This window comes from Dipodomys merriami, unplaced genomic scaffold, assembly GCF_024711535.1.
Source record: "Dipodomys merriami isolate MVZ:Mamm:240054 unplaced genomic scaffold, mDipMer1.0.p SCAF_7, whole genome shotgun sequence".
NCBI lineage: Eukaryota > Metazoa > Chordata > Mammalia > Rodentia > Heteromyidae > Dipodomys > Dipodomys merriami.
This window is the reverse complement of record NW_027206290.1, coordinates 44,328,273-44,351,949: the sequence shown is the minus strand read 5'-3', so window position 1 is coordinate 44,351,949 and position 23,677 is coordinate 44,328,273. Positions and strand designations below refer to the sequence as shown.

The 23,677-nt window shown below is 42.1% G+C and overlaps 1 protein-coding gene across 1 annotated transcript in view; it reads right to left on the bottom strand.

The window, feature by feature from the left end:
- The window catches only part of Tgfbr2 (transforming growth factor beta receptor 2), a 93,100-nt gene extending 71,497 nt beyond the window's left edge, over window positions 1-21,603 (bottom strand). The window contains exon 1 of the mRNA XM_070006479.1: window positions 21,274-21,603. Within this exon, the coding sequence (XP_069862580.1) occupies window positions 21,274-21,367 (94 nt within the window). The 5' untranslated portion in view covers window positions 21,368-21,603. The remainder of the gene's footprint in view (window positions 1-21,273) is intronic.
- Window positions 21,604-23,677: the final 2,074 nt, after the last annotated feature.

The window sequence follows — 23,677 nt, the reverse complement described above, 5'->3', positions numbered from 1 at the left end:
CTGGAAGGCTAATGGTTACCTCTGGAAGGTGAAAGAGAAAGGATATTTTCATTACTGTCCACATTCTATTGGAGATGCTGCTTTCTAAAATGGCTATGTACTTTGCCCTAATTACGTCAGTGGGATTGTGAAGTAAAGATTTACAGTTCCAGTGATTCATGCCTGCAATCTCTTCAAGAGATTGAGATCTGAGAGGACTGAAGTTTGAAGCCAGCCTGGGCAGAAAAGTTCATGAGATTATTATCTCCAATTAACCAGTATAAAGATGGAAATGGAGATGTGGCTCAAGTGGTAAAGCGCCAGCCTTGAGCAAAAGTGCTAAGGGAAGAGTCAGGCACACATCAGTGGCTCATACCTGAAATCCTTAGCTGCTGAGGAGGCTGAGATTTTAGGATTGCACCTCACCCTGGGCAAGAAAATCCATGGCATTCTTCCCTCCAATTAAGCATCAAAAAACCCAGCACTCTAATGTTTCTACCTTCCCACCAGATCATCAGAGTTATCTTGGGATCTTTAAGACAACAGGAACTCCAGAAACATGCTTACACAGAATAAATCTGGAAACCAGGGCACCATAATTGTTCTAAAACTTCTCAGATGATTCTGACATGCAACCAAGGTAAGAAAAGTGAGGTCCAGAAAGGACTTACTCCACGAGGAGTGAATAATGCAATCAGAAAAAAAAAAAAATAGCAGTTAGAGATGGACACAAGTAGACCAATAAGTGGTGCTTTTCAATTCTGATTTAAGCTGGCTGGTCAGAACACTACAGCCAGCACAGATTACAAATTCAATAATGGCTGAGCCCAACCCAAAGAATTTTCTTACATGACTCAAACTCTAATAACATTTTTGGGGATGAGGCAAGAAGCATAAGCATAACTGGGTCCTGGCTCTAAGGCATTTCCTTATCTTCATAGATTTTTCCTGGAAGAATCTGTCCCTGAGCTTCTTTGTTGAAAGCTGATGCTCTCCCACTTGGGTCACATCTTTACTTTTGCCTTTTTGGTTGTTAATTGGAGATAAGAGTCTCACATACTTGTGTGTATAACTGGTTTTGAACCACAATCCTCAGATCTCAGCTTCCACAGTAGCTAGTATGATAGGCGTGAGCCACCCACTCCTAGCTGGGCTAATTCTTAAGTATAAACTTTACAAGTTCCGTTTGTTTTCTTTTCTTTTTTTGGGGGGGGGAGTCCAGTCATGGGGCCTGAACTCTGGGCCTGGGCGCTGTCCCTCAGCTCTTCAGCTCAAGGCTAGTGCTCTACCACTTGAGCCACAGCGCCACTTCCGGATTTTTTCTTTTTGCTTATGTGGTGCTGAGGAATCGAACCCAGGGCCTCAGGCATGCAAGGCAAGCGCTGTACCACTGAGCTACCTTCCCAGCCCTTGTTTTCTTTTTTTAAAGGGTAGAAACCCTTGGCTATTTCTCAAAAAGACAATAGAGTTCAAGGAAGATTGTTTGAAAGATCCAAGCTGCAGGTTTCCTGTGAAAGCTGAACCTCTAGTCTTGTGACCCCACAGGGTAACATAAATTGTGAGCTGAGCGGAACATCGTGGGAAAGTGGGTCTCTTTTCCCATACACTGGCAAAGAAGGTCAGATCAGATCAGATCAGAGTAACACTTATAGATAAGCTTTCCCTTTAATGCTACAAGGACACAACACAAGCAAGACATATTTTAAGTTAATGTATTTCTGAAACTTACCTCACTTTCTTGGACTCTTTCCTGGCCTCTGTGATATTTTAATCACACTAGACAAATACATATTGAACACTATCAATATTCCAGATCTGAAGAAGAGTCATTTCTGAATTGTTAAAAATCAGGGACTTTTCTTGATGCATCTGTTTTAACAAGCATTGTATATAAAACTTACATTTTCATTGTATTCCTAAACTTTTGTTGAATGGCAACTCCTTTGTGCAACACTTAAAGATAATTTTTAATTGCTTATTTTTTTCAACTAGTATAGGGGTTTAAACTCCGGCCTTCACACTCATTTGTATGGTTCCTCTTGCTTGCTTGCTTATCAGGAGTGGTGTTCTACAACTTGAACCATGACTCCAGCCTAGCTTTTTGCTGGTTTAGAGATGGCATTTCAAGGACTTTTCTGCTTGTTGTGAAACATGATCCATTAGGTCTCAGACAGAATTATAGGAATGTGCCACCAGCATTCACTGTATAAGTTTTAAAAGAGTATATAAACAGTGTTATTGCAGAAGACACAAATAAAAAATTTCCTTACAAAGGAAGTACATGAGGTGAACTGAAATCTATTATAATTTGAGGAAAATATTGACAAATAGAGTACAGAGTCATCAGTGAAGCTAATATTTGCCGGAAAAAAAAGGGTATCTCAACTGAAGAAGAATCACAAGGATCCTGACTCCACCCAAGTCACCGGATCCTCATCCTGATGACTACAACGGAAAAGAAAAGGAAGAAGTCCTAATCACAGGGCCAAATTTAATATATTCTTCAGCCAAAGTGAAATAAAACCACTTTATGTCTCAACTTCCTTTTTGTAATGTTGTAAGGAAAAAAAATCACATTTACCTATGGGAAATCAGGAGTCTAAATTAGCTTGTTAAGCTACTAAACAAAGCGTTTTCTGCTAATTGAGATTTTTTTTTTCTGTTACTATGTCTTTTGAAGTTTTGACAGGCTTTTCTCTAGGACTATTTGACTTCTTCAAGTATTCTTTCATATAAAAGCGATCTGAGTAAATATTATGGATGTATGTTATTCACAATCTTCCATTAAAACAATTTCGTCTTTTCTTGATGTTTATTCAGACATTGATGTTTAAGATGTGGGAAGGGAAGCCAATACTGCTACTTGCCCTTTGTGTCTACATGGTGAGGAAGTGTCTCTCCTCTGTAAAGATGTCCATACTCAACAGGCACCAGGGGCTCACACCTGTAATCAAAGCTACTCAGATGGCTGAGATCTGAGTATCAAAGTTCAAAGCCAGCAAGAGCAGAAAAGTCCATGACACTCTTATCTCGAATTAACCACCCAAAGGCCACAAGTGGTGGTGTGGCTCAAATGGTAGGGCATCAGCTTCGAGTGGAGAAAGCCAAGTGAGAGCTCCTTGCTTTCAGTTGAAGCCTCAGTACTGGTACAAAAAAAAATCCATAATCCTGATTATGTTGCACACTGAGACCCTCTGGGGTAGGGCAAAACCACAGGACTGTAGCAACTGGCACAACCATTTATAAATGGCAACAGATGTCTACTGACAGGGTGCAATAACCTCAAGAAGACAGACCACATAACATTTAAAAGAGAAGCTGTGTCTACTAAGAAAGAGAGAGGGAAAGAGAGAGAAAGAGAGGTGACTCACCACATCGGCTGAACTCCAGTAAGACCTCAAAGAAGTACAATTTGAAACAGAAAATTTTCCAGTCCTTAATGCAACTTTTAATTTTCAAGGCAAGAACAAAGCTTTTGATATCAACCCTTCCATTGCCTCATCTGCAATTCAGCTACAAACTATGAAAATACAATGGAGTCACAGATTTGGAGGAGAGGGGTGTTTGTGCTATCCTGGTGCTTGAACTCAGGGGCCTGAACATTATCCTTGAGGATTTTTGTTTTGTTTTTTTCTCAAGTCTAGGGCTCTCCTACTTTGATTCACAGTTCTACTTCTGGCTTTTGGGGAGTTTATCGGAGTCATTTCCTGCCAAGGGGCGCTTCAAACCTTCAACCTCAGATCTCAGCCTCCAGAGTAGCTAGGATTGTAGGCATAAGCCATCAACACCCAGTGATCCACAGCTTTTTATCTTTGGTTTACTTGCAAATACAGCAGTGGAAGAGCAAAATATAAATCACAAAAAGATAGAAAGGTACACTCAAGTCATGGTGGACCAGTGGTGCTATCATGTAGCATAGAACAATGCTTTCATTTTGGGGGCCTCCATTTCCACATGTGCAAAATGAAATAACCATAGCCACCACAGAGGGTTGTTTCCAAGATTAGATATGACAGGTAAATAAAGCTATCTCAAAAACAATAAAGCACACTACTTAGGTGATAGATTATTAAAAGATTTTAATGACCAGACACAATCGTAGGTTTGCTTTCATGTTACTAGATTTACCGATAGAAGTAAAATTATTCAAATCATTGCTCCTTTTTGTTTCAGAGGTCTAGGTATGTATATATGTATGCATGTATTTACTTATTTTTTTAATAATCTGCGTGAACTAGTGGGCAAGTCATCTTTTTTTGCAGGGTGGGAGTTGTAATTGGAGTTGGGAGTTGATTTGGGCTCTGGGTATTGTCCCTTAGCTTTTCCCACTCAAGGCTGGCACTCTACCACTTGAGCTATAACTCTCTCAATTTTGGTATTTAACTGGAAATAAGTGCCTCATAGACTTTCTTGCACAGGCTGGCTTCAAACCATTACCAGTAGATCTCAACCTCCCATTCCCATCAACCACCCGATCCCGTTCTTTCATTTTCTTGTAATTTCAAGATATTTCAATTTGTTGGGCACTGATGGCTTTTGCTTAAACTCTAGCTACCCAGGTGGCTGAAATCTGAAATTTCAGATTCAACTGAATTTCAGTTGAAATTCAGCCAGGAAGACCAATCTGAGAGACTTTTATCTCCAATTAACAAGCAAAAAACTCAAAGTGAATCTATGGCTCAAGTGGTAGAGTACTAGCCTTGAGCCCCCAAACAAGAAGCTAAGTGATAATGCCCAAGCTGTGTATTCAAACTGCAGTACCAGTACACACACACACACACACACACACACACACACACACACACACACACACACACACACACACACACCACTTCAATTCAGGTGGTGTCACATGGAACATGGAGAGGGGGTTTAAGAGATGTGATACCACCAGATCAAACTTTGACACACTTTCAGGGCTCACTGTGAAGATTCTCTTAAAGGTAAATTCTATTAAAGCACTGATTATAATCAACACACTACATTCTCTCACAGGTAAGTATTGTTTTCTACTTCCTTTCCTAGAATGTCTAAAAGATGAATGTCTGAAGAAAGGACACAGAGAAGAATAAAACTGCTTTGGTTGGTAGAGTACAATTTACACAGACATTTAATATCTTGCCAAGTATTTTTTTTTTTGGGTCCAGTCGTGGGGCCTGAACTCTGGGCCTGGGCACTATCCCTCAGCTCTTCAGCTCAAGGCTAGTGCTCTACCACTTGAGCCACAGCGCTACTTCCGGCTTTTTTCTTTTTGCTTATGTGGTGTTGAGGAATTAAACCCAGGGCTTCATGCATGCAAGGCAAGCGCTCTACCACTGAGCCACCTTCCTAGCCCCCAAGTATTTTTTTAATATAAAAGATGTTGCATCTTGGGAGGAGCAAAACTAATAGGCCTGGTTCCTAAGGTTTTAAAATTCATTGTAGCTCCAACAGTCATTCTGGAGGTTAACATGAAACTGTTAAGAAACTGAGTTCCAAGCTAGGATCACAGGTGGCTCACATCTATAATCCTAGCTATCCTGGAGGCTGAGATCTCCAGATCATGGTCCAAAGCCAGCCTGGGCAGACAAACCTCTAGGATCCTATCTCTAATTAACCACTAATAAGTAAGAAGTGGATCTGTGGTTCCAGTGGCAGAGTGGCAGCCTTGAGCATAAATGTTAAGGGACAGTATGTCTAGGCCTTGAGTTCAAACCCTAGTACTAGCACAAAGAAGGAAGGAAGGAAAGAAGGAAGGGAAGGAGAGAGGGAAGGAGGAAGGAAGGGAGGAAGGAAGGAAGGAAGGAAGGAAGGAAGGAAGGAAGGAAGGAAGGAAGAACTTACTTCTTTCAGTGTGTTTAAGACACCCTGACATCTCATCAATGAAGTAATAGGCAACACTGACTTTGGGAAAATGCTTTAAGAAGTAACAAATAAATGAAAGGGATTAATTGCTATAAACATCCTTATTAACATCATCATTAACATCCTGTAGGAAATCTTATCAGCAGTTAAAAAACCTAATTAATGGCACATTAAAAGTATTATATTAAAACCATTCTGAAAAGTAGCAGAGAATATTAACAGCTAGAACATCAAAATAATTTTTTGTTGTTGTTGTTTGTGGTGGTGGTGGTTGTGGGGCTTGAACTCTGGGCCTGGGAGCTGTCCCTCAGCTCTTCAGCTCAAGGCTAGCACTCAACCACTTGAGCCACAGTGTCACTTCCGGTTCTCTGAGTGGTTTATTGAGATAAGAGTCTCACGGACTTTCCTGCCAGGGCTGGCTTTGAACATCCATCCTCAGACCTCAGCCTCCTGAGTAGCTAGGATTAAAGACACGAGCCACCAGGGCCCAGCACCATAATAATTCTTTTTTTTTTCTTTTTTTCTTTTTAATTTAATTTAATTTTATTTGTGAACATACTGTACAGAGGAGTTACAATTACATGGGCAGGATAATGCGTACATTTCTTACCATGCATTGCAGCCTCCTCCTTTGTTTACCCTTCACATCCCTTCCCAGCCTCCCCCCTCCCCCAATCCCAATCCTTCTCCTTCCCCCCCTTCCCCCCCCCCCACACCGACGTTGTAAAGCTCGTTTTGGACATGACAACTTGTACTTCTCATTGTTGCAAAAGGTCCACCTGTATCCTTAAACAACTGGTTTTTCCCCATATCCTCCACAAGTTATACTGACATCAAATATAGTGAAAGCATAGGTCCCATGGTTTCCCTTATTTGCAATATCTAGTATATGTATGAGTCAAGCGGAAAAGGTCAGATAATGTGATGTCAGGAAAATGAACCCTTAGATATGTATTTTAATGTTTTTTTCTTTCATGCATGTGTTTCTAACACATTTATAAGATTATCTCTTTGTTGCTTTGTATGTCCCTCCCCCATAATAATTCTTATTTCTTCTCTTTTTCCCCTGACAGAGAAGGTAGGGCTTTGTTAGTCTACATCTGGGAAATGTTAGGAAGTCAGTAGTGGTTCTAGAACCACTATCCATGGAGGATATCAAGACCTACATTTTCACAGAAGCACAGGTGTCTACAGTGCAGGGCTACTCAAAGTGGCTAGGTAGGGGGCCAATGGAGACCTTGTGAAGGGAATGCCCCAAGGCCTTCCAAATCTTCCTTGGGGACTCACTCCTCTTAAGTCCCCATCTCAGAAAGTCTTTGTATTTAAGGTCTCTTACCAGTGCCATTTCCAGTGTGCTGGCGGTTAATTGGAGATAAAAGTCTCACAGACTTTTCTGCTTGGGCTGGCTTTGAACCACAATAATCAGATCTCAGTCCTTCTGAGTAGCTAGGATTACAGGTGTGTACCACCAGTGCCAGATGCAAAGTGCCATTTTAACAGAGTTTTACAAAATGTGTGAGCAGGGGTTACAACTTGACAACACAAGGTATTTTTTTTACTCCCAGGCAAGTAGAAATGTGCTCTCAGGATCTCTCTACTTCCTCAAGCCCTCTTCTTCTCAGACAATCTAAAAGGTAGAAGATAACCTAGGATCAGGCAAAAACAGGAAAGACTTGTCCTGAGTCAGAGGAGATGATTTATTTATAACTCTTACTGTCCTCTACCGTCATGACTCGGTACCTGGACAAAAGATTCACATACCAGAGAAAAGATGAATCAAAGGCAGCAGTGATGAATGGAAAACCAGCTGCCCTGAATGCTCACACACTGGAGCAACCCAGAATTAACAACAAATCTCTACTGCAGAGCACACAATGCTAGACAGATCACTTAAGCCTCCCACAGGCCTATGGCTCTGTGAGAGCTCTGTGTTGCTATCAGCAATAAAGTCCCTGATTCTCAATGGCATGAGAAAGTAAGTAGTCCAAACAAAGGGCCTTGGCTTTTAGTTTTAGATCTACAAGCAGTTTCCTTTGCCTTAAAAGCAATGAATTCCAAACAGCATGAAAACCTACCCATAAACAAACACAATGACCCAGGACTTGTGGTCAGTGCTGGAGCAGAATCATAGAGTTGCTCTTCCCACAGAGAGTTTTCATTCAAACAAGAAAGTTAGGCAATGAGTGAGCCTGAGAGAGAGGCGATGAGCAGGAGAAGAGGAATAAAAGTGTGATGATACATACTGGGCAAGTGCTATCAGTGGGGAAGCACTTGCTTAGCATGCCATAAAGGAGTATTAATGAGAAGCGGACAAAGAATGTCCAGTTGCAGATTCTTACAGATGACAGAAACTAAGGGTGCAGGTTGAATTGTGGAAGCATCATTCAAGAGTACAGATGAAACCAAATGACTATGCATCTCATGCAACTCCCCTTCTGTTATCAATAAATGTCTGATTAAGAGGTTCTTAGTATTAGAATGTTGGTTATTCTGATGAATAAATTGAGATATGATCAAGCAGAAAACAATGTAAGATGTGGATTACATTGGGAAGTCTGCTTTCTCTCTCTCTATATATATATAGTTTATGTCAGAGGGGGTGGGGGAGGGGAGTACCAGTGGCTCACATCTGTAATCCTAGTTATTCAGGTGGCTGAAAACTTAAAAGGATTATGATTCAGAGCCAACCCAAGCAGTAAAATCGGTGAAAATCCATCTCAAATTAACGAGCGAAAGTACAGGCTGGAGGCATGGCCTAGTGGTAGGTACCAATAGAGCAAGCATGAAGCAAGTGAAAAAAGATAGAGAGACAGAGACAGAGAGAAACAGAGAGACAGAGACAGACAGAGACAGAGACAGAGAAAAAGTCATAATTTGGAAAAATCAGAAAGAAGTTGTGAGAAACAACAGTTGCCTTATCATTGAGTAAGGTTCAAAATCAGTTTATGCAAAGGCCCACTGTAGCATTTTCTGAGGGTTTCAAAAAATGATGAAGGGTTCAAGAAAAATTCAGCCTGTTCTTACAGTGCTTCAGCAAAATAAGTTCCTTAAGACAAACAAAGAGGGTTTGAAAAAATATATCAACAAGTAGAACCATTGCTTCAAAAACCTGCCACTAATTTATTAATTAATTTATTAGGCACATATTTTGTATAGAGCAGTAGAATTTAAGAAATGCCACGGTATAATAACTACAGAATGAATTAAGGCCTGTATGTGTCAAGGTAGTTTGTGATTAAAAGCCTAATTAGGTAGATATGATTAATTCTACATTTCAGAGAAATAAATCCTTGGGTTTCTATAGTTCATGGTCAAGAGATGGAGTCTTTTAGTGAATAAAAGGCCTATATAGGACGCTTTAGAGAAATAGATTAGTTAAAAACCAATTGCACTCTTAGCTTGTAAGTCATATGAAGTTACAACAGGCCTCACAACCTAGGAGTCAAAAGTCTCTTAAAAAGTTAAGTGCAAGCCAGTGGCTCATGCCTGCTACTCAGAAGGCTAAGATCTGAGAATCACAGTTCAGAGCCAGCCTGGGCAGGAAAGTCTGTGAGACCCTCCAGTTAATCACAGAAAAATCTGGAGGTGGCACTGTGGCTCAAGTGGTAGAGCACTACCCTTGAGCACAAAGGAGACAGCACCCAGGTCCCCTGAGTCCAAGACTCCAGATGAGGAAAAAACAAACAAACAAACAAAGTACACCTGTTCCTGGACCTGAAACAGACCACTCACTACAGAGGTAGTCACTACATACTACAGACTCCTACTTAAGAATACTTCTTCTTTGGGCTGGGAAGGTAGCTCAGTGGTAGAGCGCTTGCCTTGCATGCATGAGACCCTGGATTCGATTCCTCAGCACCACATAATCAGAAAAAAAAAAAACCAGAAGTGGAGCTGTGGCTCAAGTGGTAAGAGTGCTAGCCTTGAGGTGAAGAACTGAGGGACAGCGCCCAGGCCCAGAGTTCAGGCCCACCACCTGACCACCCCCCCCAAAAAAAAGAATACTTCTTTGTGTGTGCCAGTACTGGGGGCTTGAACTCAGTCTTGGGCACTGTCCCTTAGCTTTTTTATTCAGGCTGGTAATCTACCACTTGAGCAATAACTCCACTTCCAGCTTTTGGGTAGTTAATTGAGATAAGAGTCTCATGGACCTGCCTCCTTCCAGAGTAGCTAGGATTACAGGCATGAAACACTGGTACCTGGCTACTTTATTGCTATTACCCTGAGGTTTCTCAAATGGTAATGGCTACAAAACCTCCTGGAGACCTAGTTCCTGTGCCACAAGTCTGGGAATGTCTCAAGATCGCACACTTCCAACAACGTCTCAGGAAGGTCAATGCTGCTAGAAGATGGTATTGGAGCATGTTTAGTTGGTGTTATTAGACAACAGAAAACTATCATCTTCAGGGGAAGAATGCTTGAGCTTCAGAATTGTGCCTTGATGATACAGGATGACTTATTTCAACAACAATAACCACAAGACACTATGTTGTAAATGAACTTTACAGCTTTGGGAGGAGGGGGTGGTGGTGGTGGTGGTGGTGGTGGTGTAGGAGGTTGGAGAGGAAGGCATAGTAGAAGAAAAACAAAGGAGGAGGTAACAATGCTCAACAAGAAATGTACTCATTACCTTACTGATGTAACTATAACCCCTCTGTACAGTACCTTTACAACAAAATAATTTTGTTAAGTATTGGGCCTTGATGTCAATGATAGCTTCAGAAATGTGAATGTACAGGGCAGAGAGAGGTTATAGAAGAAACTAGAAGTGAGGCCATAGTCTTTCCCGCCACTGCCATCTTCGGTTTCTGGCCTTTGGCTGATTAGAAAAAATAAGCAGAAGATAAGAAAGACAATGCAAATTATGACAAAAGGATTTATTCTAATAATAGCAGTTGTATAAATGAAGTCAGAAAGGCCAGGGAAGGTTGAGACAGTGAAGAAGTTATTTCATAACAATGTGACTTAAAGGATTCTAGAACAATGAATGCAAAATGTATCAGGATAGGCAAATTATATCACATGCATGCTCTTTATTTTTGCCCAGCACTGTGAGTTTTAAGGACAAAAATATAGAAGTAATATGTAGTAAGAAGTGGTCATGCAAAACCATCATTGGAAGATCTCTACTCTGTGCTAACATGTATCTTCAAACTACACTGAAATGTAGTTTGGGGCCTTAACAGTACCTTCTGGGCCCAAAACCACAGTCTGAAAACTGCCAATCCGTAGCAGATTCTGTCTTTTCTCAGAATATTTTAAGATGGAGAAATCTTTGAAAGGCAACAGAACACTAATTATATCCAGACAAGATTCCTATTTGTCCTCTCCCCAAAATAAATAAATAAAAGCTCCTTTGGGTTTTTCTTCTTATAAACATGGCAAAGTCCTTCATAATGTTCTACCTTAGGAAAAATCTTCACAGACATTTTTACCCCTTGAGAGGAAGAGGAGCATGAAAACACCATAATTAACCAAAGAGAAATGACACCACCACCAAACCCAAATAGGCCTTACTTTCAGACAGAGGGAGAGAAGTCCAGCTGAAGTAAACAAGCTAGTTAGTCAGCCTATCTCCTTAGACACCTGCAGTAGGAAATTTTCAAAATAGTTATCATTTCTTTTTCCTTTGTTCGAAAAGTACTGCCACCAAAAATCCAAGGAAACGTTTGTGACATTTGTCCATTATGGCTTATAGTTTTCTATCTTGATTCATTTTGGTTAGGTTGTAATTTTGATTTATGAATGTATTTTCTAAACCAACTTCAATATTTTCCTCTACTAATATAAAGGACATTAAATGTGTCAGAACAGGAGTCAAAAAATCTCATCTTGAGCTATTTTTCCCACTATTATGACAAGGAGACCTTTGGAGGCCAAAACATTTATCTGCTTCCCCAAAAGCCTTGCTTCCTGGCACTGTGGGATTCAGTCTCCTCTAGATGTTTCCCAAGCAGATCTCAAAGTAAGAATCGGCCTTGGGTTACCTTTTATTCAAGATCAAGGTCGAATGATAATTACATGTTTACAACTTTTTTTCTAGTTGGCAAGCAAATGATGACAGGTTTGGCTAAACTCAGGAGAGCAGACATCAGTCTGTTTTTTAAAGAAGAAAGAAGGAGAAGGCATTGTTAAATTTATTTCCTAAGCTGACAAGCAAACCATTCTATTTGGCATATATTTGAGTCTAACGACACTCAATTTAAAGAATAAAATATTAGGTGTGAAAGTTACTATTTAGTTAGAAACATGAACATGGCAATATAGTTATTGCCATTTTTATTTTATTTTGGCCAGTACTGGAGCTTAAATTTAGGGTTTCACACTTACTCAGCTTGCATGCATACCTGATGTTCTACCACCTAACCTATGCCTCCACTCCCATTTTGAGCTGGTTATTTTAGAAATGAAGTTTCTCTGAACTTTTCTGCTCAAGCTGGCTTCAAAATACCATCCTCCACAACTCATCCCTCTAAGTAGCTAGGATTACAGGCAAGAGACACTGACACCAGCACTCAACTTTTAATCGCAAATTTCAAAGTCACAAATACCACAAATATAAAATTGAATTGAAAGAAAGCTTGTTATCTTTTAGTTGCTTGATACCTCACTGAAATAATTTCCATTTTTTTGTTTCCACGGTCTTTTGATCACCTTTCCCAATGAGTTTATAATATTCTCTGCTTAGAAACCAGAAAAATAATTCAGTCTTTTTTTAGAACAATGAATCAGGATTTGTAATTTATCCTTGAATAATGTTACCAAGTTCTTTCTTACTTCATACTCATTATAGGTATTACTATGTAAATGTTTTGGATTGCCTTCAAATTTAGGAAACCTCCCAAATTTCTTTCTTCTAGGAGAGGTATGGTTAAATGTATTTCAACGTTCTTTAAATATTGTTTGGTTTATTTGTTGTTAAGCACAAGGTCAGGATCAGGAAATAAGCAAGAGCTTAGAATCCTGAGTTCTAAACACTTCATGGTAAATCGACCTGGGCCAATGTATTGGATGCAGTCTTGCCCTCCTTCCAAATGTAGTTCCTATTTTACTGTGAATAGTGGACTGCCTTCATGATACAACTATTCCAGCATTCAGATGAGAATGTATCACTATTTACCCTTCTTTTTTCCATGGTGGTCCCAAGTTGGGCACGATGTTTTGCTACCTGGTGACTGAGCCGCACATTGCTGTAGTTCACTAAGGATGGTAAGTAGGACAATACATGAAAAATCTAAAGCATGAGAAAAAATGTTAGATAGTATTATTTCTTCTAACATCTAGAGTCTTCCAATACCTTGCCATAATGAATAGCAATTTATGTCTCAGTAGAGATAACAATTAGGGATTTAGAACCTTAAGCCAAACCACACTGGTTCTAACCCCAGCAAAAATCATTTACTAACTGGGTACCACTTGCAAGTTTCTCAGTCTCAACTATACAACTTGTGGAGGATAGGGATTGGGAGAGAAAAATTAGGAGAAAATGAGGGAAGAGGCGACACTGTTTAAAAAGAAATGTACTCATTACCTGATCACCTTACAATAAAAATAAATTTTAAAAATCTTCCTTTGGAGGAAAAAATTTCTCAGTCTCTGGGAAACCTATGGAAGCATTCTAAAATCTGCATTAGGCCAGGTGCTAGTGGCTATCTCCTGTAATCCTAGCTACTCAGGAGGCTGAGATCTGAGGATCACATTTGGAAGCCAGCCCAGGTAAGAAAGTCTATGAGATTCTTATTTCTAATTAAACACCCACAGAAGTGGAGCTGTGGCTTAAAGGGTTAGAGCCCTAGCTTTGAGCAAAAAAAGCTCAGGGACAGTACCCAGGCTCTGAGTTCAAAGCCCCATGACCAACAAAACAAAAACAAACTAAACAAAAAGCTACCATGGAAGCTATTGGTGGCTCATGCCTGTTAGCTACTCTGGAGGCTGAGATCTAAGGATTGGGGTTTGAAGCCAGCCCAGCCTCCACTCCCGCCCCCCAAAAAGTCTATAAGACACTAATTTCCAATTACCAAGACAAAAGTGGTAGAGCACTAAGCCTTGAGCAAACACACCAAGTAATCGTGTGGGGTGCTGAGTTCAAGCCCCAGTACTGGCACCAAAACCAAAACAAACCCTCCCCTCTCCCCCCAAAAATAAAACTACCTGGAAAAGTTGTCTTGAGGCCTATGTGATACACATGAACAGATCAGCAGTATCCCAATGTGAAGGTATTGGGTCTACTGGGAAGTCTGAGTAAAATTAAAGGGGCCTAAGGTTAATTGCATTTCTCTATATAGAGAAGACTTAAGACCAATTCCACTTCTCTATGCAGAGTTTGGGAGCGTTGGCTAGTTCTCTACCAACTAGCAATGAGTCCTTCCTCACCTCCCCCAAAGTCAACAAAGTCCTCTGTAATGATTTACTTCTTTAATAGATAAACAGCTGGTGTGGTTTATGCCGAAAATGTACACTCATCCCTCAAAGGCACCGTGCGTTCAGCCAAATCCATAGCTCTCCAAAATGCACAGTTTTTACAGTCCCGGGCCTTGTATGGCATGGGAAGGACTTTTACTTCTCTAAACTGTCATAACATCCCTGCTTCTATAAAGAGGCTTGAGAAGGTCATGGACTGCTCAAACAAAATATTTATAGTAGTGAAAACAAACATTCAGATCAGCTTCACCTTCACCTTGCCCTAGTGGTCTCCCTGCACAGAGGAAATGAAACCAGTCACTGAGAAATTTAAAATCTTTCTAAGTGAAACTGCAGTAGTACAAGCCCAATGGATAGAGCTCTAGTCCCCACTCCCCCAAGAAAACACTACTTATGAAAAACTGGATTGTTCAATACTTTTCACTAATGACTGTGTTCTCTACTCCAGGGGAAATATAATACAATCAACAAGAAGTCTACTGAGCTCTTCTCCAGATAACGTGATGCTAAAGCACTCCTAACCTTGGAAGGCTCAGGCAAAGATAAAACACAGACTTGATGCATGAACCAAAGAATGCTAGCTATAAAACCAAGCTCATAGCCGGGTGCTAGTGGCTCACATCTGTAATCCTAGCTACATCAGGAGGCTGAGATCTGGGGATAACGGTTCAAAGCCAGCCTGGTCAGGAAAGTCTGTGAGACTCTTATCTCCAATAAACCACCAGAAAACCAGAAGTGGCACTGTGGCTCAGAAGGTAAAGCACTAGCCTTGAGCTGAAGAGCTGAGGGACAGCTCCCAGACCCAGAGTTTAAGCCCCATGGCCAAAACAAACAAACAAAAAAACAAAAAAACCAAGCTCATGAACTGCTTGAAAAAATAGCATTCTTCCTTCAATCTTACTGACATACAACTTCCCTACTTTTTTGATGACTTGATTGAATTATAGAAATTCTGGTGACACTCCAAGCCCCTCCTTAGAAATGTTGGGACAGAGTGGGCCATATGTATTTGAGCCCTAGCTAACTTGCTACCTTCTCTCTACTTCCAATCTGCATCAGGGACACCAATGTGGAGATGTGTGGACAAAAGGAAATCATCTCCTCTTTCCTTCTCTCTCAAACACACACAAATACACACACAAATACACACACACACACACACACACACACACACACACACACACACACACACACACACACAGAGCTGTACCTTGGCCACCCACCAGGGAGAAGGTATCAATTAGAGGCCCTGAAGGCCCTCACAGAAATATATCTAAGTATCCTAGTAGACAGGCAAGTTTGGGTTTCCAGAAACTAAAATATATTCTAGAAAAGCAGACAAGACAGAGACTTAGGGGGTCTAGAAATGTCCCTACCCAGGGTTGTAGCCTGAGCAGAGTAGCCACAAAAGCCACAGAAAGAAGCTCCTTTTGCCCATAAACCTGTTGTAGAGATGAAAATATTTGAAGGAAAATACTCTATCAGAAAAAAGAGAAGGGCCAGGGGCTGGTGGCTTATGTCTATAATCTTAGCTACTCAAGGGGCTGAAATGTGAGGATCTCTGTTCAAAGCCAGAGCAGACAAATCCTTGAGACTCTCATTAACTACAACAACAACAAAAAGACAATGTGGAACTGTGGCTCAAGTGGAGTAGCAGCTCTGAGTGGGGTAAAAAGCTAAGGGACAGAGCCCAGGCCCTGAGTTCAAGCTAGGAAAAAAAAAAGTGCACAGGGGTGGGGGTTGGGGGGGGCAGGGGGGTAGTAGAGGGAAGTAGAGCTCCAAGTCTTGATGTTTTGCAGATAGGATCTCTCCAGGAGCAGTCATTTGTCCTGTAGCAAATTCCCTTTTAATAATTTACCGATTCAACTCCAGAACAAAACACACAGAGAAACACCGGGGCACCTGTAAGAGCTAAGACTGAAAGCTATGAAACCAAGGATACAGTTACCCCAAGTGGGTACTAAGACAATGGTGGTCAGGAACAAGTGGACACATTCATGATGAAAAGGGGAAGAAGACATTCTTTACTATGCACATGGTTCAAAATGGTTGTCCTGCTCGTGCGAAGAAACTGGTGCTGCTTGTGCAAAGAAACTGTCCCATCTTAATTTTCTGTGCTACAAAGAACATCTGGAAGAGGCAAATCACAAAGCAAAGCAAATCTGCTAATCTGGAGCTCTGAATTGATGATGTCAGATGGGAAGTTTACCCTCTGTGGAATGTGGTGGCCCTCAGCCCCACTGATTGTCTGTCCTCCAACACATATGTACACAGCATGGACAAAGAGCACAGCCAAATGCTAGGTTAGGGTACACACACACACACACACACACACACACAAACACACACACACACACATCAATGACCAGAGTTGGTTCTGGAAGTAGATTCCATCTTTTGATTTGGAAACGAAAGAAAAGATGCATCTTCAGGCATATTCTGGTAGTTAAATTAAGTGACTCTCAAATGTTGGTTCTCCCAGTCATTTTTCTCAACTCCCTGAGGTGAGCCCTCAAGCCTTGTTTCCTTCCAAACTTTCTTTCCTCATGCCTCACCAAGAAGTTAACGTCATTCTCTGGCCCTAGTCAGAAGCAACAGGTAGCTGGGGAGCAAACTAGTACAAGGAAGGGGGTGGGAAGGGATGCGCATGCAGAATTACATGGTGAGCATTTGAGCTCCTAGGACGTTGCTCTTGAAAGTCAGAGTTGAATCCTACAGCAGATTCAGAGAGGGAGCTGTGTGGCCCACACTAACAAGGTGATAGAATTAGCCTTTATCCGGAACTTAGCTCAATGTGCCATGCTGCAGCCAGGAAGTACGCTTTCCTGTCCCCGATTTTAAAGCTTTTGGTGGCTTGCATTGGATCTAAATTACAATACAGCAGACATTGGCTGCTATGGAACTGCACTTCTTTAAGACCAACTGTGCTACACCACTTATAAACCAAATACCTCCCGCAACCCACCAGCGAAAACAGAAACTAAAGAACTAAATTTAGAACCATTAAATGAAAGTCGTCCTTTGACAATCTTCTCAAAGAAAATAAAGAGAACTCAGTATTTACTGGGACATTTTGTTGCTTACAAACTTTTAAAAAATATTTTGTATTGGCTTTGAAATACTCATTTAAAATTAATTTGCGTGTGTGTGTGTGTGTGTGTGTGTGTGTGTGTGTGCATGCTCATGTCAGTACTGGAGCTTGAACTTAGGGCCTAAATGCTGTGCCTTAGCTTTTTCACTCAAGGCTGGTGCTCTGTTACATGAATCATAGCTCCATTTCTAGTGTGTGTGTGTGTATGTGTGTGTGTGTGTTTGTGTGTGTGTGTGTGTGTGTGTGTGTGTGTGTGTGTGGTTAATTGGAGATAAAAGTCTCACACACTTTCTGTCCCAGCTGGCTTGGAACCTGAATTCTCAAATCTCAACTTCCTGAGTAGCTAGGATTATAGAGATGAGACAACAGAGACTACTCTTTTAAAACTTATCAGTTGTTTATAAGAAATTATAATATTTTTCTGTATATCTTGAGAACACAAGAACCAATTAGACAGCAAAAATGCATCAAATTGCTTACTTTTGATCAGAAGTAAAACTATTCTAATTGCTAGATTTTGCCACTCAGCAAATAGCCAGTAATTAATACTGTCTAGTAGTTTGATGCTGCACCTAGCATTCACTGATAGAGCAGGAGGAAGTGGAGGCTCAGGCCAGCATTTGCTGGATGCTATATAAAATGCCACTATGAGAGAGGCTCTGTGGACAGGGCACTGAATAGCACATTTTTCTTTGCCTTTGAGAGGCTTCAGGGTCCCGTGGAAAGAGTGTCATATAAAGAGATCACTTTGTTCTTGCTGAGCTAAAATCGGACCGTACCTAGGAGAGGACCCTTACAGCTCAACCTAGGGTTTCAAAGCAGATTTCCTCATCATTTGTACTTTGATAAAATTATATTACCTGTATATATAGACCATTTCAATGAAACCCTTTATACAATTCATAAATGTTAGCTTACTAGGCAGTGGTGGCTCATTCCTTGAATCCTAGCTACTCAGGAGGTTGAGATCTGAAGATTGAGGTTCTAATCCAGCCCCGGGAAGGAAGGTCCATGAAAAGACTTATCTCAAATTAATCAACAAGAAGCCAGAAGTGGAGATGTGGTTCAAGTGGTAAAGTACCAGTTTTGAGTGACAAAGCTTGGGAACATGGGAGGAATAAAACAAAGCTATTCAATGATGTTCCAAGTGCACACATTAAAGCAGGTACTCCTTTCTTTGCCTGTAAGGCACTTCTGTGTGTTGAATTCAAGGTTGGCCAAGACCGGATCTGTCTTATTCATTGGGATGGTGTCTCTGGGCCTGATAGAAACAAGATGATAAATATTATGGAGAAGGAAGAATAAGAATGGTGGCCTTCTATACTGGCATCAGCAAGATCCTCCTTAAAAAAATGGAAACATAAAGTTTAATCTAAATGTAAAGGAAGTTGTGAGGGTTGTCAGGTATCCCTGCAATACAATGCTTGCCTAACACGCTCAAAACTTCATGTTTCATCCATAGCACTGAAACAAACAAAAATATAAGAAAAGAAATACATAATTTGCCAGGGATGACGGTACACAACTATAACCCCAGCACTTGGGAAGCTGAAGCTGGAGGACCAAAAGTTCAAAAGCAGTAGCCTGGATGTAAAAAGGTATTCTATGTAGGGGGTAAGGGAAGAAGTTGGTAGGCCTAATGATTTTGAGCCCTTGATGGTGACAAAGGAAACAAGTCCTTCAAGCAATGTTTTAAATCTTTAATCCCTATGACAGTTACCAATGTTTAGTCCTTAACAAGAATCTTTCATAGGTATCTGAAAGTAAAGTAATAGTAAAGTTATATTTTTCAAATCTGAAGTTTTCAGGAAAAGAGTCATTTCTTAGTTTTGAGCATTTGGGAAAAGTGAACTATATTAGTCAAAATAATTAAATGTTTAAAATATATTCCTTAGTGACTTTTGTTCTTATACCAATATTCTTTGTACACTTGTCAAGCTACTAAGAAGATAGGCTTCTGATGTGTGTGTATGTGTGTGTGGGGTGTGTGTGTGTGTGTGTTTAATGACTAAGATTGAACAAACAGTCTCATTCCCTCATATCTCATTTTGCATTAAGGTATTTATAAAACTGTTTTCATAGTTTACCAATTATATTAGAACAATAGAAAATTAAAATATATATGGAATTAGACTGCTCATCTTTATTGTGGCTATTTTCTACCTTTAACCATTTTTTTTTTAAAAAAACTTAATGCCAACTAAGTAAATAGAATTTCAAAGTGATTCCCTATTTCGACCATTTGGAAAAACTTCAATTCCATAAAAATATGCATTCTGTTAGTCTTATAAAATGAGTTAAAAACCAAATTAAAAACCACCACACTTTTAAGCTAATTATTTAAAAGCATATGTAGAAATGACTCATAGACTATTGAGTTTGAAATTTGCAAATCACAAATCTGATCCTTGTAAACAACACTTAACTAACAAAGTCAGGGCCTGCTAATTTCTTTCTTTCTTGATCTGAACCAAGAGTTTTTTTTTTTCAAGTTTTTGACACTTTATAACAGTAAAAGTGTTTCTTCCACTGTACAATATGAACCAAAAGTTTTACATTCACAGAAAATCAAGGGTGTCATATGACGTACAATATTTATTAGTAAAAAAAAATAAGAAAGAAAGAAATCAGTATTTAAGAGAAAAGTAAAAGCAGATAAGTTTGGACATTCCAGTTCTGCAAAGTAGGAAAAACAGTAAAGAATGAAACCTGGAGACTTTCTTAAATTCAAGACCTCAAAAACTGTGTCAGGATTTTTGGTTTGACAGTGTTTTTCCTACCACTGAAGGTCTCCATTTCCACACCACTTTTAATGTCATGAATTCTACAAAGTTTCCAATGTACTTTGAATGTTCTGTGATACGATGTATCACATTGCTGCAGTGAATACGACTAATCGATGGATAAGACTGTCCACCCAAATAGGCATAGGATAGCCCCAAGTGACCAGAACCCCCCCCCCAAATGTCAGGGTTCTGAATGTTAATGATGAAAGGAATATAAACTTCTCCAAACTGAACATATCATTCCACGGATGAGGAAACTGAGCCCCTCACCCCAAAAGTTTTGGGACTTGTCCAAATCCCCAACTGCCCAGACCCCAGCTGCAGATACTCAAGAGATGTGCACTACAGCTGCAGAACTTCTAAAGCTTTCCAAACGTCGTTAAGAACTCAGTACCTGCCCCCATCCCACTCCCCTTAAGAACCCTTTGAGACCAGGATCAGGTGGGCAGCTCAGTGAAGATTTTAACCCTCTGGTTTCTACTGAACGACAATGACAGAGAAACTGCAACTCCTGAAGGCAGGGAGGCCCGGCTGCAGGCGATCTCTCCAGGGTCCCAGCAAGGAGGCGCTGGCTAGAGAGATCGCATCGCCCAGGCCACCCGCGCTCCAGCACCCTGCACCGGCGCAGGCCACGCGACAGAAAAAGTCACCGCCTCACTCGGCAGATCTCATCTTGTCTTTTTCTAGTAAACCCAGGCCAACAGTCCGGCCTAGAGGAACGTGCGGCCACTTCCAGTGCGCTCAGGGCTGGGTGATGGTGGGTGGCAGGAAGAGGGGAGAGAGCCGAGGCAAACGGGCCCTGTCGCCAGGGGCGCCTGGCCCCAGGTGTGCTCGGCTGGGGCGCAGCTCGGGGCGGCTGCCTTCAGATGGCCAACTTCTCAAACTTCCCTTTCCGGGCTGCGGCCGACACCCGCCTTCCCTGCTCGCACAAAGGGGCCAGAGGCGCCCCGAGCCCCAGCAAGTGAACCTTCTCCTTTTCAAGAAAAACTTCCCTCTCCGCCGTCCTGGCTCGGGGGGGGGTGGGTGCCAGGGGCCAAGAGGAAACTTCCTCGTCTCTGCCCGCGTCTGCTCCGCGGGCCGACTGTCAAGCGCAGTCCGGGCAGGAACACAGGGTACTCCTGCGCCCCCACCAAACTCGGCGCGGACACTTACCCGGTTTCGGAATGTGCGGTGGGATGGTGCTGGCGATGCGTGTCCACAGGACGATGTGCAGTGGCCACAGGCCCCGGAGCAGCCCCCGACCCATGGCAGCTCCCGCTGCTAGGCATAGACCAGCCCGGACCCCGGTTTGTGCCTCTGCGTCGCGCCCTCTCGGGACCCCTGCGGCTGGCGCGCCAGCCAGAGGTGCGGGCCAGATGTGGCTCCCGCTGGCCCGGCGACAAGGGGGCCTGGAGGCCGGCAGAGGCCCCCGGCGGCCAAGGGGAGCTGCTCTGGAGGCTGGCTGCGTCCTGAGCGTGTGCACGCGCGGGGGTGTTGTCGGTCGGGGCGCGCGAGTGACTCACTCAACTTCACCCAGCTCTGAGGCGGAGGGGATGGGGGGGGGGGGGGAGACAGGAAACTCCTCGCCAACAGCTGGGCAGAACCTCTAGCTGTTAGGCTTCCAGCCCTCCGCCTCTCCCAGCTGCCAATCACGTCTCCTAGCCCGACCCTTCCCTGGGGCGCTGAGAGCTAGCGGCCACTCGCTGCGGTCCCAGGCCACTCAAAACTTTCCCTCACTGTAAGGAGTTACTAGAGAGTTGAATACGTGCTTGCCTTTCAACAAGTAACTGAATGTGAAGGTCTTCACTTTCTACAGCACCCCAGGAAGCATCTCCTCCGGCCCACCCTCTTTGGATCATCTCTAGGCGCTTTCGAATTGCATTTTCATGCCACAAGTGGAGAGACACCCCGGACTGGATCCTAAAATTTAGTGGGTCGTGAGCACATTTTCTTTTTCTTTCTTTCTTTCTCTTTCTTTTCTTTCTTTCTTTCTTTCTTTCTTTCTTTCTTTCTTTCTTTCTTTCTTTTCTTTCTTTCTTTCTTTCTTTCTTTCTTTCTCTCTCTCCCTCCCTCCCTCCCTCCCTCCCTCCCTCCCTCCCTTCCTTCCTTCCTTCCTTCCTTCCTTCCTTCCTTCCTTTTACTTTCTTCTTTCTTTCTTCCTAGTAAAGCTTCATTAAACTTTTGTTTCAGTTCAGAGTAGATACAGACTTGGTCACGTTGTAAAATGGTTTTCTATCTGTAGGTCCGAGTGCAGAGATTTTTCCTGGACCTTAACATCCATTGGGAACCCTTAGGATTCTTATTCAAGTGCTTAGTCTGATTCTCCCGGTCTAGGAGGAGGCCAGGATCCTGTGTTTGGGAGCGGCAGCTATGGAGTGCCTCCCACTAGAACTGCTTCTGCCTGAGAGTGGTTTGCTGGGTAAAGACAAAAACGCGGCCACAGAGCCTGAGTGGGGTGGGGTGTTATTTTCATAATGTACTGTGTAGGGCAGAAGATTGTCAAAATAAAAGTATCTTTGGAGCCCGCTAAATGCTTGCCTTTGCATTCCAATAATGCAGATGAGGAAAAAGAATGTGTAGCCTCTTAAAGGGTAGCCTTAGAAACAGGTTCACTGCAAGCGTTCAAATTTCCCTGTTTGCTAGGGCTGCCAGGTTTGCCCAAGATAAACCTAGTTTATCTAAACTGATTGGAGAATGAGTTACTTCTAGCTCTCAAAGATGCCCACTGTGCCTAACCAGCTGTTCTTTCACACAGTGGATTTCTTTTACCTGAGGCAAAACAGGTTCCAGGCTGAGATTAGAGAGTTGGAGGAAATAAAGGCACACACCCTTTCTCCAATCACATTTTTTTAAATCTTCCTGGCAGTCTAAGACTTGACTTACTTGATCTTGGAACTCTAAGTCTTGTTCCCGCTAGCACCAAAGGCTACCTCTAGATGGGTCATGCAAAAAGGCCACACTTCCCTGCTTAGGATGCAGGAAATGAAAAGGACGTTTGGAGGGCTGGCCTTCTTGGTGCTGCAACCACTTTAGTGAGGGAAGAAGACATCTGAATGCAAAACCCTCTCCCCAAGCTGAGTGTGGGTGGTTTGTGCTTGTAATCCTAAGTACTCAAGAGGCTGAGATCTGAGGATCACAGTTGGAAGCAAGCCCAGGCAAGAAAGTCCAATTAACATCACCAAAAAGCCAGAAATAGAGCTGTGGCTCAAGTGGTAGAGCACTAGCCTTAATCAGGTTAGAAATAGTCCCAGACCCTAAGTTGAAGCCCCAGCCCCTGGTACTGGCAGGCACATGCACGGGTGTGCATGTGCACACAGGCACAAATTCGAGAACACACACACCCCTCCTCCTGTCTCCATTGCTCCACCCTTAACACTGCTATTCCTTAACCATTTCTCTCTCAGACACTTAGCTTCTTCTGTCTGGGTTCCTTTCCATTGTTTCTCAAACCACAGCTGAAGTTTTTCAAAATGCAAACTCTGCTACACCAACCATCGGATTCAAATCACATAATAGCTTCATTCTGCTCCAGAGATGAAGAGAAGATAGGAAGCACATGTCTGAATATCTACCGTTA